Source organism: Nelumbo nucifera, chromosome 1 (genome assembly GCF_055504915.1).
Source record: "Nelumbo nucifera cultivar China Antique chromosome 1, China Antique-T2T, whole genome shotgun sequence".
NCBI lineage: Eukaryota > Viridiplantae > Streptophyta > Magnoliopsida > Proteales > Nelumbonaceae > Nelumbo > Nelumbo nucifera.
The window spans coordinates 6,322,856-6,338,335 of record NC_142649.1 but is presented as its reverse complement, the minus strand read 5'-3'; the positions used below and the strand labels follow the sequence as shown (position 1 = coordinate 6,338,335).

The window sequence follows — 15,480 nt, the reverse complement described above, 5'->3', positions numbered from 1 at the left end:
GCAAAGCTGTGGAGAGGGTGATGATATCTGATAATCTGATGTCTCCCTTGCCAGAAATTAGTACAAGAGAGCCATCAATAATAGAAACTTTATCTCTCCTGGAGGATAAACAATAGGTGCTAAATAGAGTAGATATGTTAGTCATATGATCTAAAGCATCTGAATCTATTACCCAGGAAGGTCTAATATTACCTGGGACAGAAGCATGACAAGCAGTAGCTCTTGTAACTGTATGAGCAAGGGTTGAAGTAGGCTATTGAGCTGATGTAGGCTGAGCTGAATTACTAAATTCATTTTCTAGCTAAGTCAGAGCAACTCAGACTGCAGCTAGGGTATCTAGAAGAGTGCCTTTTATGCCTGATGAAGTTGTACTATTAGTGTTGATAGTCATATTAGCATTCCCTTTCTTATTTCTCAGCTTTGCTAGAACTAGATGAGGGTGCAACTTCCAACAGGTGTCCTTAGTATGTTTAGGTTTCTTGTAGTGTTCACATACTAAGTCCTTCTTAGCTTCCTTCTTCTCCTTATCCCCCCCAGATGTAGGTCTAACTGCTACCAAGGCTGATTCAGAGGGTTGTTGCTGCAACATAGCCTTTCTCCTAGTTTCTTCACTATGCATTAGGGAATAGGCTTGTGATAAAGTCACACTATCTCTTGTCAACAACTATTGCCTCACATGTCATATTCAGAGTTCAAACCAACTAGGAACTCAAAAACTCTATTAGTTTCAACCTGCTTTCTATATATTTGTGCATCTTTCTGACTCTCCACTCAATTGTTTCAAGATGGTCAATTTCATGCCACAAGGATTTTAAAGTTGAAAAGTAAACAGAGACCTGCTTCTCTCCTTGCCTCAGATTTTTAACGTCACATTTTAGCTCATAAGCCCTAGCAACATTAAGAGGCTGAGAGTAAATTTCCTTCATAACATCCCATATTTCCTTAGTTGTTTTGGCCCACAAGTAGTTTCAGCAAATGTGTGGCTGCATAGAGTTGCACAGCCATGTCATCACCAAAAAATTTTCTTGGACCCACCTAGCATAAGTAGGGTCCACCTTGGAGGGTTCCTTCACATCCCCTAGCAAGAAGTTCAATTTTCCTCTACCCCCAATAGCCATCATGGCTGATTGGACCCATTCCAAGTAGTTTGATCCGTCAAACTTAACAGAAATAATCTGAAAGGTGTTTTCAGTCATGCTACCTGAACCACCAGTCCCAAAAGCACCTTCCCCTTGGTTCTTGTACTCCATTCTAAGTTAAGAAGAGGCTTTAAACTACTGTGACAAGAAAAAAATTGTATTTCAAGGTTGATAATAGCCGACCTAGGACAATGATTTTGCAATTAGAAAACAGTCAACTACTGTCCTGGGATTGATATCAGTCCTGGACTGATTGATATCAGTCCTGAGATTTTCTATCCGTACCTCTCTGAATCAATATCAAAGTCCTTTTGAGTATCAATCTCAAGAAAAGGTACTTACTTTATGAAGAAAAAAGCCCAGAAAACTGATTGCTACCTTCAGTCTTCAAACTTGATCAATCGATTATTGTCAACAACTTGAATCTTGATCAAAGAAACAAGAAAAAAAAACTGATCGGCACCTCCAATCTTGATCAAGAATCGATCTTGATCACTCAATTCCTGCCTGATTTTTCCTGATTACAAGCTCTCTCCAATCTTAGGACAGCTGCTAAAGCCTTCTTGCAACCTCCAAGAATCAGGCGAAATAAGGATCTTTCTGAACTTTCAGCCCTAAACAATTCTCATGTGGTCGGCTGAATTAAATCCACATGAGAAACCCTAGATCTAAGGCTCTAATACCAACTTGAAAGAAGAAGAAGAATTGTTTACTGTATTACAGGTTTGAGGAGAAGAAAAGAGAGAGAGAGAGAGAGAGAAAAGAGTGAAGAGAGGAAAAAAGAAAGAAGGGGTTCAATGGTGAATGATCTGCTGCCCCATACACTCCTTTATTTATAGCTTTTAGGATCCTTACAAGAATAGGAAATAAACAAAAAAATAGAGACAATAAGGCCAGCCAGCCCAACTTAACAGAAATTAGAAACTAAACAAATTAGAAACTACTAAAAAGAAATTAGAACCTACTAATAAAAGAAATTAGAAACAACTAGGTGTGGGTATGAAACCACACACACTAGAACCTGAGTGTGGGTATGGAACCCCACACTCGTGGCTAACCAACTATTTCTTCATCTAGTATTACCTAGGACAGAAGCATGACATGCAATAGCTCTTTTACCTATATGAGCAAGGGCTGAAGTAGGCTGGGCTGGTGTAGTAGCTGAAGATCCAGAAATACCAACTTTCTTTTCTAACTGTGTCAGTGCAGCTTGGACAGCTGCCAAGGCATCCAAGGATGTGGTCCTTGTGCTGGAAGAGGATGCACTGTCAGTATTTGTTGTTGTATTAGTAGCACTTCCCTTCTTGTTTCTGAGTCTAGTTGGCATTAGGTGCGGATGCAACTTCCAACAGGTCTCCCTAGTGTGCTTGGGCATCTTGCAATAATCATAAAAAATATCCCCTTTGTCTTCCTTCTTAACTTCCTTTTCCTTTTCTCCTCCAGTTTTGAATTTCGTTGCTGCCAAGGCTGCTTATGTGGGTTGGAAGGATAGGGTCACACTCTTCACTATGGACTAATGAGTAGGCCTGAGATAGGGTCACACTCTCCCTAGTGAGAAGTTGTTGTCTTGTAATATCAAAATCTGAGTTTAGGCTGGCTAAGAAGTCAAAAACCCTGTTTGTTTCAAGCAGTTTTCTATATGTTGCTGCATCCTTCTGGCTCTCCCATTCAATGGTTTCCAAGTGATCAATTTCATGCCAAAGGGATTTCAGGGTAGAAAAATATACTAAGACTGGCCTCTCTCCTTGTTTGAAGTTTTTCACCTCACATTTTAGCTCATAAGCTCTAGCAACATTGAGGGGTTGGGAATAGGTCTCATTTATGCTGTCCCAAATCTCCTTGTCTGTTTTTGCCCAAAGATAATTTCAGCTAATGTGGGGCTATATAGAGTTACATAGCCAGGTCATCACCAAGTAGTTCTCTTGACCCATCTTGGGTGAGATATATCTTCCTTGGCTGGTTCTTTTGTGTCTCCGGTTACATACCCTAATTTTACCCTGCCCCCAATGGCCATCCTTGCCGATTGGGCTCATTCCAAGTATTTGTTCCATCAAACCTAACAGTAGTAATCTGGAACGAATTTTCAGCCATGTTACCAGTCCCAAAACCTTCCCCTTGTGTTTTCACCTCACTTCCAACCCTTTCCATACTATGTAGATTGAAAATAGGTCAAAAAACTTCAAGAAGAAGAGTTCTTTTTTGCTGAAACACTAAGAGAGGAACAGAAAAGCAATCCAGAAGTCGATCTTCAGACTTCAGCAAAGAATTAATATCAGTCGACAGTTTTCTCTCATAACTGTATATAGTGCTTTAAACACATGTATTTCAAATAAATGTGAGTTGAGAGGTTTGAACCCTTGTATTTGCTTTAAAAAATTAAGGAACTAGTCATCTATCCACCACATTCAAGTATGATATGATTTGTAAAATATATCATATATAGTACATATGTGACCCTCAATTAAACATCTGACCCATGAACCTCCCCTTTTCTGGTTTTATGCCCAGTCTGGTTCTCTAAACATTGATATAAAATAGGTTGTGCCTAACTAATGAAAAAAAAAAGAAAGAAAAATAAACAATAAGTTGTGCTCAATATAGCTTCAGTCAATCCCTTTCCTGGACATTGCATCTGCCACACAGTTTGCTGACTTCTCTACCCAATTGACTGATGTTATTAACTCCATCATGAGGCTTCTTACCTCTTTCAGTATATATTGATACTGTCATGTGCCCATCTTGCTGTTTTTTCCACGCTACCGTAGTTGATAGTTCTTGAATCCCCTTCCACTACTATGTCTTTGTAGTTTAGGCTTAGGGTGTTCTGCAACTTCAAGCCTTAGAGTATTGCCAGAAGTTCTGCTGAGATTGACATAGTGTCATCATGTTCTCCTAGGTTGCCCCTACTGCAACCACCGAGTTTTAACTTTATAGAGTTTGCATCTAGAGTTGTTGTCCAAAGAGCTACCCTCCTTCCCCTTGTAGATGGAGGAGGATTACACTAATGAGAGACAATCAGATAGTCATCTAAATTTTCTCTATATCTATTGGAGGTAGACTATTCCTTGAAGAAAAAGCATTGTTCTTTTTTCCCTTCCAAATTATCAAAGCACGGTAAAAAGAAATGCATCATAGAATTCTGTAATTTCTACCTTTCTTAGTTATATCAAGATTGGCTACCCCTATAGTGTAAATATGTATTTTCAAGTTAAAAACATGATGAATGATTTTTTTTTTTTTGCACATTGTACTTATGGTTAGTGATACCTATAAACTCTATATTGATTCTAGGTGAGCAACAAGTCCTCTCTTCTTCTCTCTAATTGTACAAGCAGTCATTAGTTTTTGGGATTTGGCTTGTTTCTTGCAGTCGGTCAATTAGAGAAGGAAGGGAACACGAGAAAAGAAAGACCAAAGAAAATAGAAAGGGCCAATATTTGTAAGAGAACCTAATGAATGACAAAAAGACATTAATACCCCTATGGCATATATATTACATTTTACAACATTCCCCCTCTGGTGGGATAATATATTTTTGCGGTATGGGGAATCTTGTATTCTAGTATAAAAGGGGTATTTTGGCAATCTCATGTTTAATGGGCTGAGGGGGAAATATATCTCTTATTGTAAGGGCAGAGTTGTATTGCGTCTATTACATGTAATTCTTAATTAGAACAAAACATACTGAGGGGGTTGGGTTGAACCCATCAAACCCTACTCTTCCTCTCCTTCCTTTTCTCTTCTTTATCTTCTTTTCCTTGCACTCGAGCCCTAAATTACTAATTCAAGAACACCTAACAAATCTAATTTGGTATCAAAGCAGTGTTGGACTGAGTTGGAGACTCTTTCTCAAACCTATATGACCTACTAATGTCATTAGGCCATACGAAAGACATCAGTGGTCGTACAGAGACCTACTACTGAGTGAAGGGAATATCACCACTTGATAGAGTAGGATTTATGGAGTATTTTGGGGTATGTTTCATGTCTATCATATGAAGGTTGGTATTTTTCCAAATTTTTTACATGGAAAATTGTAGAAATTTAGTTTTGTGTTTAAGTCCCTCCAGGGCTCGATTGGGAAGTTTTTTAATGTTGAGATTGGATATGGTTGATGTGTGGCAAAATTTTCTTCAAACCATAAGTGGTTTGACATTATTTGGAGATTTTTGGAATTTCTAATGGTTTTTTCTCCTATTTTACTGCCCAGACCAATTTTTCCCTTTTTTGGACTGTACCATCAGTCTTGAACAGTGTTGAGAGGGTGCTATTGCCTTTTTTGGTATTTGGAAGGAGAAGACTATTTATGTTTGAGGTGTTTAAGATCTGATTGTTAGACAGTTGTATGCCCTTAGCTCCAATCAGAATGATGTACATTATAAATTTATTGTAAATGAATAAAGTGCATATTTGATTCATGTTCATGTGGTGTGTTTCTGTGTAATACCCTTAAACGGGACACTTATGAGACTCGTGTTAGTTTAGAATGTTCACAATCGTTGGATAAGTTTGGGGAGATTTATCCTGCCAAGGCTGACACTAGTGTGCTGCCAAATGTTGGGGTGGCCTGTCTCAGCCGCCAGGATGAGACCCAAGGCACAAGCAATGTAGGATTAATTGAATCTTTGAACCAGACCAGATTTCCAGTATTGGCCAGGACCTTGGAGATTGATGGGCAAAACTGGAAAGTTACACCTGACCCCTAGACTCGATTATAATACTGCACTAGGTGTCGGATTGGGCTGTCTTTGATATGCCAATCAGTGAGATCCTTAACGGGGGTCAAAACCTGGGTATGTTGAGACAGTCTGAGAATTCATCTGAGTGGGTGATCATAGTGACAGGATCAGCCCCTTTGTCGGACAAAGGTAATAATCAGGGATGCACTCTCTCTGATGGAAACCAAGACTGCCGGCAACCGATTTCAATCGTTGAAATTTTGTTTTGCAAAATATATACTGATATACACACACACACACACATATATATATATATTATGGTTTCCAAACGTTTGCAAAAATGTTTTAATTCCCGGGATCCATGTGAGTAGAGAGTGCAACACTGTTCCTTGCAACCGAGGGAGAGGTCCTCTCTTGTCGGGCAGTGTTTGATCATTATGGGCTGAGAGGTTAAGTGTAAGACCATTGAGGGTAATACCTGATGGGCTAATCTTGCATCTGCCCACAGTCCCTGGGTGTTACAAGGTGGCTTGGCCCAAGGACAAATTAGGGTAAGTGTTGGGCCCATAGAGCCCATGTGATGGGTTTCAGGGGGTGCACTGTCCATAACAGTGTATTCGGCCAGGCCTTGTAACAAAGGTTGGGCTGAACCCATGTGGCTGATGTGTAGATCAATGTTTGGGTCCCACGCCATACAAGGAAGCCCAACTGGGCAGCAATTTGGAAGGCTAAGTGAGCACATAACCTTAATGGGCCTAAAGCCCATTTCGAACTGGGCTGATTTGATCAGTTAAATGAGGGGCGAATTCTGAGATTAGATTAGCAGATAGGATTGGGTCTTAACCCTATCCACTCAGAGAGTCCAGATCTGAATCACATTCAGATCTGGAAACCTCCTAATAGGATTAGGAGGGGGCTGATCTAATCTACAGATATGATAAGGGTTTACCCTTATCACTTAAAGGGAATTCTGATCCAAATATGATTTGGATCAGCAACTCCTAATGGGATTAGAAGTTGATCCCTTTAAGCTTATAAAAGGAGGGGGCAACAGCCTTTAGAAGACATTCATATTCACATCCTCTTCAGAGCTGAAATCACAGAAGAGAGAATTCAGCATCACAGCGCTAAATCTCTCTTGCCGCCTCCTTCCTACCACCGCCATATCTGCCAATTCGATCTCCTCTTGTCAGTAGGAGTGATTAAGATTGGATCTTGATATCAGTCCTTTGTGAAAGGGCTGATTGGAAGAAGTGCTCACGTGTCGTCCAATTGATACTTGCGAAGGATCTGGTTCTTTTGAAGAACGCTACTGATTCTGCTCCATCCTGCACTGCGCCATCTTCAGTGGAAGCAGCTTTTTGTTCCTTCTTTGGGCGTGAACACCTCCATTGGGAGATACTATTTCTCCGTATCAGGTATATCCGTCTCCTACTGCTTTTGTTCAGATCTGGTTCGGTTCTTGGTTCAAGATTGATCCTTGAAAAATATGATTTTTCTAAAATAGGGAATACGATTCCAAGTAGGATGGAGAGAAATTTTTGAAATTCGCCCATTCTATTCCGCAAGATTCGGGCATCCATACGATGGATATCTCATCCCTTCACTGATTTCAGTCATTAAACATTTCCAGAGCATCTTTGTAGCAAGATATCAGATAGCAACCTTCCCTTTGACTGTTTGTGCCTCATTTTTTCTCAAGATTGGTTATTTGGCTTTTTCCCCTTATTGGTGTCTTGGGTTACAAGAGCTAAACACTTTTTTGAAAAGTTTGAACTGTTGATATGGTGGGATGTGGTACTTTAGATAGCTCTACCTCCAGAGAGGTCTTAAGGAATGTTAATGTCCTTTCTTCCTCCAGCCCTGCACTTGTTCTTTCACCTCAATCACCATGCTCCATGCCCATTCTTCTGCCTCTGTCATGGCAACAAGTCTACTCTTGCTATTCATTTTTGCCATTGTGAGGAAATCATCCAATCTGCCTTTCCTTCCAACGGTACTTCTTTCCTTCCTTGCTAAATTTTCCAATGCTTCCTTCTGTGTATCTTCATTTTTGCCAGTGTGAGGAAATCATCCAATCTCCCACCCTTCACCTTTTCTCTCTTCAGGGAGGCACATTAGTTGCTTCCTCCCATTCCCAAAATATTCATAGTTGCCCAAGAAACCCCCTCTAGTACTTCCCTTCCTTTCTACATGATAAATCCTTCATCACCAAGTGTACTCTTCCATTCCACCTCATCCCAAGACCTAATTGCTCCTACAGAATTCTTGAGCCAAGCTATTGCTTCTTTTCCAAATTGCAACACCATCACCATCTTCATTTCCCTGACTTTCAGAGCACTCTGAACTCTAGCTCTCATCTCTTCAAATAGAAAAACTCTTAGCTTCAACCTGCAGGAATCTCCTCTGCTTAGCAATCTCCATAACCATCTTCAGATTGTCTGCACTACTGCTGCAGGAATCAGATCCACTTAGCAATGTCCATCGCCATTGCCATGGAAGCAGATTTTAGTGCAGTCGTCAACATCTACAACCAGCTGACACTGACTCCTCTGGGTTACCAAGACTACAATCGTCAAAATTCAGTCTGGTTTCATCCGCGAGGGGGGTCCCACATTTAGCTCTCTTTCTCTCTTCAAATGATAAATTTATTAAAATGAAACCTAGCATCAAGACCACTTAACACTTCGTAATAAATTTCCCTTAATGGGCTGGTGAAGTCAGTCAGGTGCCTCATGATGAAAATTTGAGTTCCACCAAAGGTCTCTAAATTGCGGATATCCCTTTTTTTCTTTTTCACTTGTATCATCGTGAGTTTCATTGAAAAGATGCAGCATTTTTTGTGGTCAATAGACTCAATAAAACACCAATACCCGCTTTTTCTTTACGAGAAAATGGCCATATACTTACATCCTGTCGATTTGGTGATCATAATAGGTGACAATAACCAAATACCATCTCCAAAAATACATATATAAAAATTGCATCTACTTTAATCATCATAAGGAACTCTTCAACAGTTCTCACTTAGCAAACAAACCAAAAATACAAAGTACCAAGTTACTTATCAATTTCCAAAATCAAAGAACTAAATAACAGACATCCTAAAACATCCTGTCGATTTGGTGATCATAATAGGTGACAATAACCAAATACCATCTCCAAAAAATACATTATAAAAATTGCATCTACTTTAATCATCATAAGGAACTCTTCATCAGTTCTCACTTAGCAAACAAACCAAAAATACAAAGTACCAAGTTACTTATCAATTTCCAAAATCAAAGAACTACCTAACAGACATCCTAAAACTAATCATATGACACACGAGGTCACCAACTAAGCTTGGCCTCAGTGCAAATATCCTCTTCCTTTTCATCTTTACTGTTTTATTTTTGTTTGATCAGTAATAAATGACAAGGAAGAGGAGGAGGAGAAGAAGAAGAAGAAACATCGCTCTGGACTCACAAGATAGAAACATCAATGTAGCTTACCAGCACCGCTAGCACCGGAACACGGCACAGCCGCGTCAACGACGGCGACGGAGAGATCCGATTGGAGAAGAAATTGCCTAGCAATAGTCAAACCTATGATTCCGGCACCGACGATCACAACATCGAAGTCAAACGAAGATGAAGCAACGATCGGATTTAAAGAAGAAGATGACAATGAAGCCAGCTTGGGTCCCGAAACGACACTTCGATGACAAAAACGACGAATGAATGATTGAGATGAATGATCTCTTCTTCCTAATCGTCTGATCTTACTCCCGTAACCATCAAACAATGTACAGTTGTGAAATTTCACAGATTTAAAGGCGGAAGGAGGGCGAAGTGCTTTCGGTGTTTGAGAAGGGAAAACGTTGCTTATGCTAAGGTTAGGATCTGAAGAACCGATCAAAGTCGCCATTAGCTTCTTTGTACGGTAAGTAAGTAAGAAGAAGAAGAAGAAAGCTCAGTTCAGCACTTCAGCTAATCGCAGGGGACATCACTTGCTACCAGTACCGGCAGAAGTCCAAAAGTCCAATTGAAACTTCTGAGGGGAAATAAGTGGTTCGGACCAAGTGGTACACCCTCATTGACCCGACCTTATCGACCAGGCTGCAGCATTCGAACGTTTGGAATTGCCAAATGTGTACGTGAAATAATGTTTATAAATAAGAAGGGAGAATGACGACTAAGGCGTTGGTGCATAGAGTGTGGGTATTTAACATTTTGAATGTTTACGTATCTGCACTGAAATTCAGAAATTTACATTTAGGATGAGAAAAAAAGTTGAAAAATCGGTTAACAGAATTCAGTTTTGGTTAACCATTTAAAAAAACCGGCGGTTAACCAAATTATCCGATATTATATATATATATATATATATATATATATATATATATATATTTTTTGAAAATCGAATTTGACAATTGTTTTTTTTTTTAATATGGGCAGTCTATCTTTTCCCTAGACTGACTGCCCCTACTCTTTCTGGCAGTCTTGTCTTTTCCTAGGGTCCAAACTACCCCTTCTCTTTTTTCCCTCTTAGTCACTTTTTCTCTTTTCTCTCTCACTCTCTTAAATCTCTCTCAATTCTTCTAAGTTCTAACTTCTTGTCTTCTTGGACAGCAACCACGTGGCCCGCACCAACCACCAGCAGCACCAAACGGCAACGCCGATCACCACCTCACCGGCAATGCCATCTGCACCTCTCTTCTCTCCCTCACCTCTCCTCTCTACATCTTGGTCTCAGATCTCTTAACTCTTCTAACTTCTTGCCTTCTTCGACAACAACCACCAAACAACCATGTGACTCGTGCCAACCACTAGTAGCACGGCAGGCAACAGCACCAAGCGGCAACGCCGATCGCCACCTCACCAGCAACGCCATCTCCACTAGGCACCATTTCTCAAGTCTTAAGCTCTTACTTCAGGCGACACTCGACAGCAACCACTGGTCCACTGGCACCAACTAGTCCAGCACCGACAGTAACCACCGACACCAACAGCAACCACCAATTGCAACAGTTTTAGTTATTTTTTTATTTTAAGTGCATAAAAAATCAAAAAACCGAACTGCAGTTAACCGGTGGACCCCTATCCGCATTGGGCATGTCCGTACTTTTCGATATATCATATTAATATTTGTACATTACAAATGTTATGTATGTTTGTCATAATTATTTATGTATTTATCTTTAATCTTTATTATTTAATTATAATATGAAATCATGACCCCATTAAATGTTTATCCATCAATTTATCATTTAAAAAATAACATAAAATTCATATTGTTAATAGTATTAGATATAAATCACGAGAGAGTGAAAGTTAATGCCTTAGATATATGACCAAATAGGAAGAATTTGAATGAGGTGACAAGTAATAATTCAAAATATGTTTTTGCACTTGAATTAGGAAATGATTAAATAAAAAAAAGGTATTTAGTTAGAAGAAAGTTCATCAAGCTCATTTATACTTGTATTTATTTATTTTACATGTAATTCCACTAAATATGGTAAGGTGATGGTGGTGGTGTTAGACAGTGTATGCCCTTACCTCCAATCAGCATGATGTACATTATGACATTTATTGTAAATGAATAAAGTACATATTTGATTTATATTATTGTAGTGTGTTTTTGTGTAATATCCTTAAACTGAACACTTGATGAGATTCGTGTAAGTTGGTTGGGGTGGCTTGTCTTAGCCGCCAGGGTGAGACTTGAGGTATATGTAGTGTGGGTTTTCTTGAAACCCTTAATCGAACCAAAATTCCAATATTGCCCTGGACCTTAGAGATAAATGGGCAAAACTGGAATGTTACACTTGACCCTTAGACTCGATTATGATACTACACTAGGTGTCGGATTAGGCTGTCTTTGATGTGCCAATCAATGAGATCCTTAGAGAGGGCCAAAACTTGGGTATGTTGGGATAGTCCGAGAATTCATCTGAGTGGGTGATCATAGTGATAGGATCAGCCCCTTTGTCAGACAAAGTTAATGATCGGGGATGCGCTCTCTCTGATGGAAACATAAACTGCCGGCGGTGGATTTCAAATGTGTTTGAAATTTGGTTTTGCAATATATATATATATATATATTATGGTTTCAAAATGTTTGCAAAATGTTTTAATTCCTGGGATCAATGTGAGTAGAGAGTGCAACACTATACCTTGCAGCTGAGGGAGATGTCATCTCTTGTTGGGCAGTGTTTGATCATTAAAGGCTGAGAGGTTAAGTGTAATACCATTGAGGGTCCTTGGGCTTTCATAAAATGGTTGGACCCAATAACCATTTAGTGTAAATGTTGGGTCCATTAAGAGCCCATAGTGATGGACTCAGGGGTTCACTGTATTCAGCAGTGAATTCGACCATGCTGAATCCATGTGGCTAATGTGTAGATCAATGTTAGGGTCCCACGCCATACAAAGAGAGCCAAGCTAGCCAGCATTAAAAAAGAAGTGAGTCTGAAAGCTTAATGGGCCTAAAAGCCCATTTCGAACTGGGTTAATTGGATTAATTAAATAGGGGCGGATCTGGGTTTGGATCAACAGATAAGGATAAGAGGATAATTCTTATCCACTTAAAGAGTCCAGATCCAAATAAAGATTTGGATCAGGAAACTCCTAATTTGATTAGGAATAAGCTGATTTTGAACTACAGATAAGATAAGGGATTATCCTTATCACTTAAAGAGTCCATATCCAAATAAATATTTGGATCAGGAAATTTCTAATCAAATTAGGAGGTTGTCTCTTTAAGGTTATAAATAGAGAGCAGCGCGGACCTGAAAAAGACACCAAACACAACATAGAGAGAAGACAACTCAGTTAGATTGATCTTGCCTTCAATTCTTTTTTCTTCTTGCTCTTGCCACCCTACCCTGTTCGATCTCCAGTTCTTGGATCTAATCAAGATTTGATATTGATATTGTTTCTTGCTAGAAGAAACAATTTTGAAGTTGTGCTCATTACCCCATTCGATTCTTGCTGAAGAATCACAAGTTCTTGGTGAAGAACTACCTACTAATCATTCCTCATCCTAAGTTGTGTCATCTTCAATGGAGGGAGGATTTGGTACACTTTTTGGACGTGAACACCTACGTTGGGAGGAGCTTTTTGCGTGGATTTCGTATTAGGTATATCATTCATTAATTTTGGTTTCAGATTTGGTTCGGTTTGGTTACAAGAATGAACCTTGAAAATGTAGTTTTCTAAATTGAGAATAGAATTCCCGGATGGAAGTAAAGAAATTTTTGAAATTTCGCCCAACCTTCCTATAGGGTTCGGCTATCCATATGATGGATCTCCCATCCCTTCAGGTGGTTGACTTTTAAAGGTCCAAAATTGTGGTAATTGTTAAGAGAAGGGAGAGAGGAGGAAGATAATGGATTAATGGGTTGTCTTCTTAATAATAGGGCCCATTCAAATTTTGGCAAAGCCAAGCCCGAGTTTTACCCATGAATAGCTCCACTCTCTATAATGGTTAATGGGTTGTTTTCTTAATAATAAGTCCCCATATGTCCTATTTATAGTGTTTTAAACCTCTAATTTCTAGAATCTTTTTCATATTTTCTTGTTGTCTATTTTGCCCTTGCAAATGCCTTTAATTGTTATTCTTGAATATTCTTAAGGGTAAATTTCTTAAATTACTCTTATGGTTTAGCTAATTGACTAAGTTTGAAAATTAACTAACGCTACCCTTATTGTTTTTGGCAATTGACTAATACTTCCCTTACCATTAGTACCTCTTAATATTCCGTTAATAGCAAGATAATAGGACTATTTTACCCTTCTATTTTTCGTAGGAACCACCCAAGAAATCAGGAATGAAGCCATGAGTCCAAACTTCTCTACAACTCTCTCTCTCTCTCCTCGTTCCTTCGTTGTCTCTCTCTCCCTCTCACCCCTATTTTATCACCACCGCAGCAGCTGCGTACGTCTCTCCCTTTCTCTCTTCGTCCCCTTCGTTATCTCTCTCCCCCCATTCTGTTCAGTCTCGAGGCATAAAACCTTAATGAAATTGGGAGTTGTGATGCCAGTGCACGGTTGAAAAATGTTGTGAAGATAGTGCAAGGACCAATTTTTTTTAGAATGAAATCCATATTCGAATTGTGAGGATTAAATTTGTGAGGATGAAATCCGGATTCGAGTAATGCCAACTTTATTATTTAACCCTTCTCCGACCGGTTAAAAATGAGATAAAGTAGGAATAGAAGGATATTAGGATAAGGAATACCAAACTAGAGTAAAAGAAGAACCAACCAGTCGATTCGTTGGAGGAGGCTTCCACAACTAGCATAATCACCCTAACTGGCTTCCTTTGACGATCTGTCATTACAGAAAAAGAAAGATAGGGTGGCTAATACACCCCTTCATGTTGCCTTTTCATCGATGGTTGGGTGAGAGGCACCACGGGACTGCAATAGTTTGGGTTTTACGTTCGAACTTGATCAATGAGCAAGGAATTGGCACCCAACCAAGACACTGATGGGTAGGTCGGGTTTGGATTGGTTTCAATGAAACAACAATGAAATCGAAGCAGGGGTTATGTTCAGTGATGATGGTCTCAATCCTAGTTGACGGTAGAGATGAACTGAAACAAGAGAGAGAGAGAGAGAGAGAGAGAGAGAAGGAGAGGAGAGAGGAGACAAAGGAGCGGATAAATGGTAGAAGGAGAAGAGGAGACCAAAGGAGATGAAATGGAGAGGGAGGAGAAAGAGGGAAAGCGGAAGGAAGAAGAAAAGAGTAGGAGAGGAAAGAGAAAGGAGCAGAAGAAAGGAAGGGAAAACAGGGCAGAGATGTTGACGGTGACTAGTTCTTACGTCCTCTGATTCGTTCGATCAAAAGGGAAGAGAATGGAGAAAGAGAGAGATAAAAGATGAAGGAAGAAAAAGGAGAGAATGAGAAGAGAGGGGAAGAAGAAGAAAAGGAGGGAGAGACCGATGGTGAGCTGGTTTGCCACCTTGTTTCAATTAGAGAAACAAAGTATGGAAAGAACACTAAAAGGAGAGAGAGAGAGAGAAATGGGGGTGATCGCTCGTCAGTAATGGCGATGGGTCTCTATTGCGTTCATTCCGGTTGAGAAGAATAAGACCCCCTTCTGTTTGCAGCTTCGTAGAGAAGAAAACCTCCTTTTTCCTACGTTTTTATTAATTGAAACAGAACCGAGAAAGAAGGGGAGAGAGACCAGAGGCGGAGGGAGAGGTCTGAGAATGGAGAGAGTGGGGGCTCAGGGGACAAGGGTAATATTGAGTTTGGAAAAAAAATTATAGGTTAGGTAGGGTCACATGTGCATAGGAGTATTAACAAACGGTAACACAAGGATAGAGTTAGTCAATTGTCAGTAGCGTTAGTCAATTTTCAAACAATAAGGGTATACTTAGTCAATTAGCTATATCATAACTTAGTTTAAGAAATTTATCGTATTCTTAAATGTTATTATTCTAGTAAATTCTAGCTCTTGAATTATTTGTAGGTAGTTTTGTTTAAGTGGCTAATTGGCATGAAACGGTTCAATTTAAGTTGAACTTATGCTGAGTTGGTAGAGTTATGTTAATGTACTTGTGCAAATCCATTATCTTAGACTGCATTTTTTTTTATATTTTGATGTATATAAAAATGATTTTTATTTATCAAAATTATGTTTGTTTAATATGATAACTATACAATATT

The 15,480-nt window shown here is 39.4% G+C and overlaps 1 protein-coding gene across 1 annotated transcript in view; it reads right to left on the bottom strand.

Annotated features, from left to right (window-relative positions):
* The window catches only part of LOC104605186 (FAD-dependent oxidoreductase family protein), a 31,650-nt gene extending 21,691 nt beyond the window's left edge, over positions 1-9,959 (bottom strand). The window contains exon 1 of the mRNA XM_010269824.3: positions 9,313-9,959. Within this exon, the coding sequence (XP_010268126.1) occupies positions 9,313-9,727 (415 nt within the window). The 5' untranslated portion in view covers positions 9,728-9,959. The remainder of the gene's footprint in view (positions 1-9,312) is intronic.
* Positions 9,960-15,480: the final 5,521 nt, after the last annotated feature.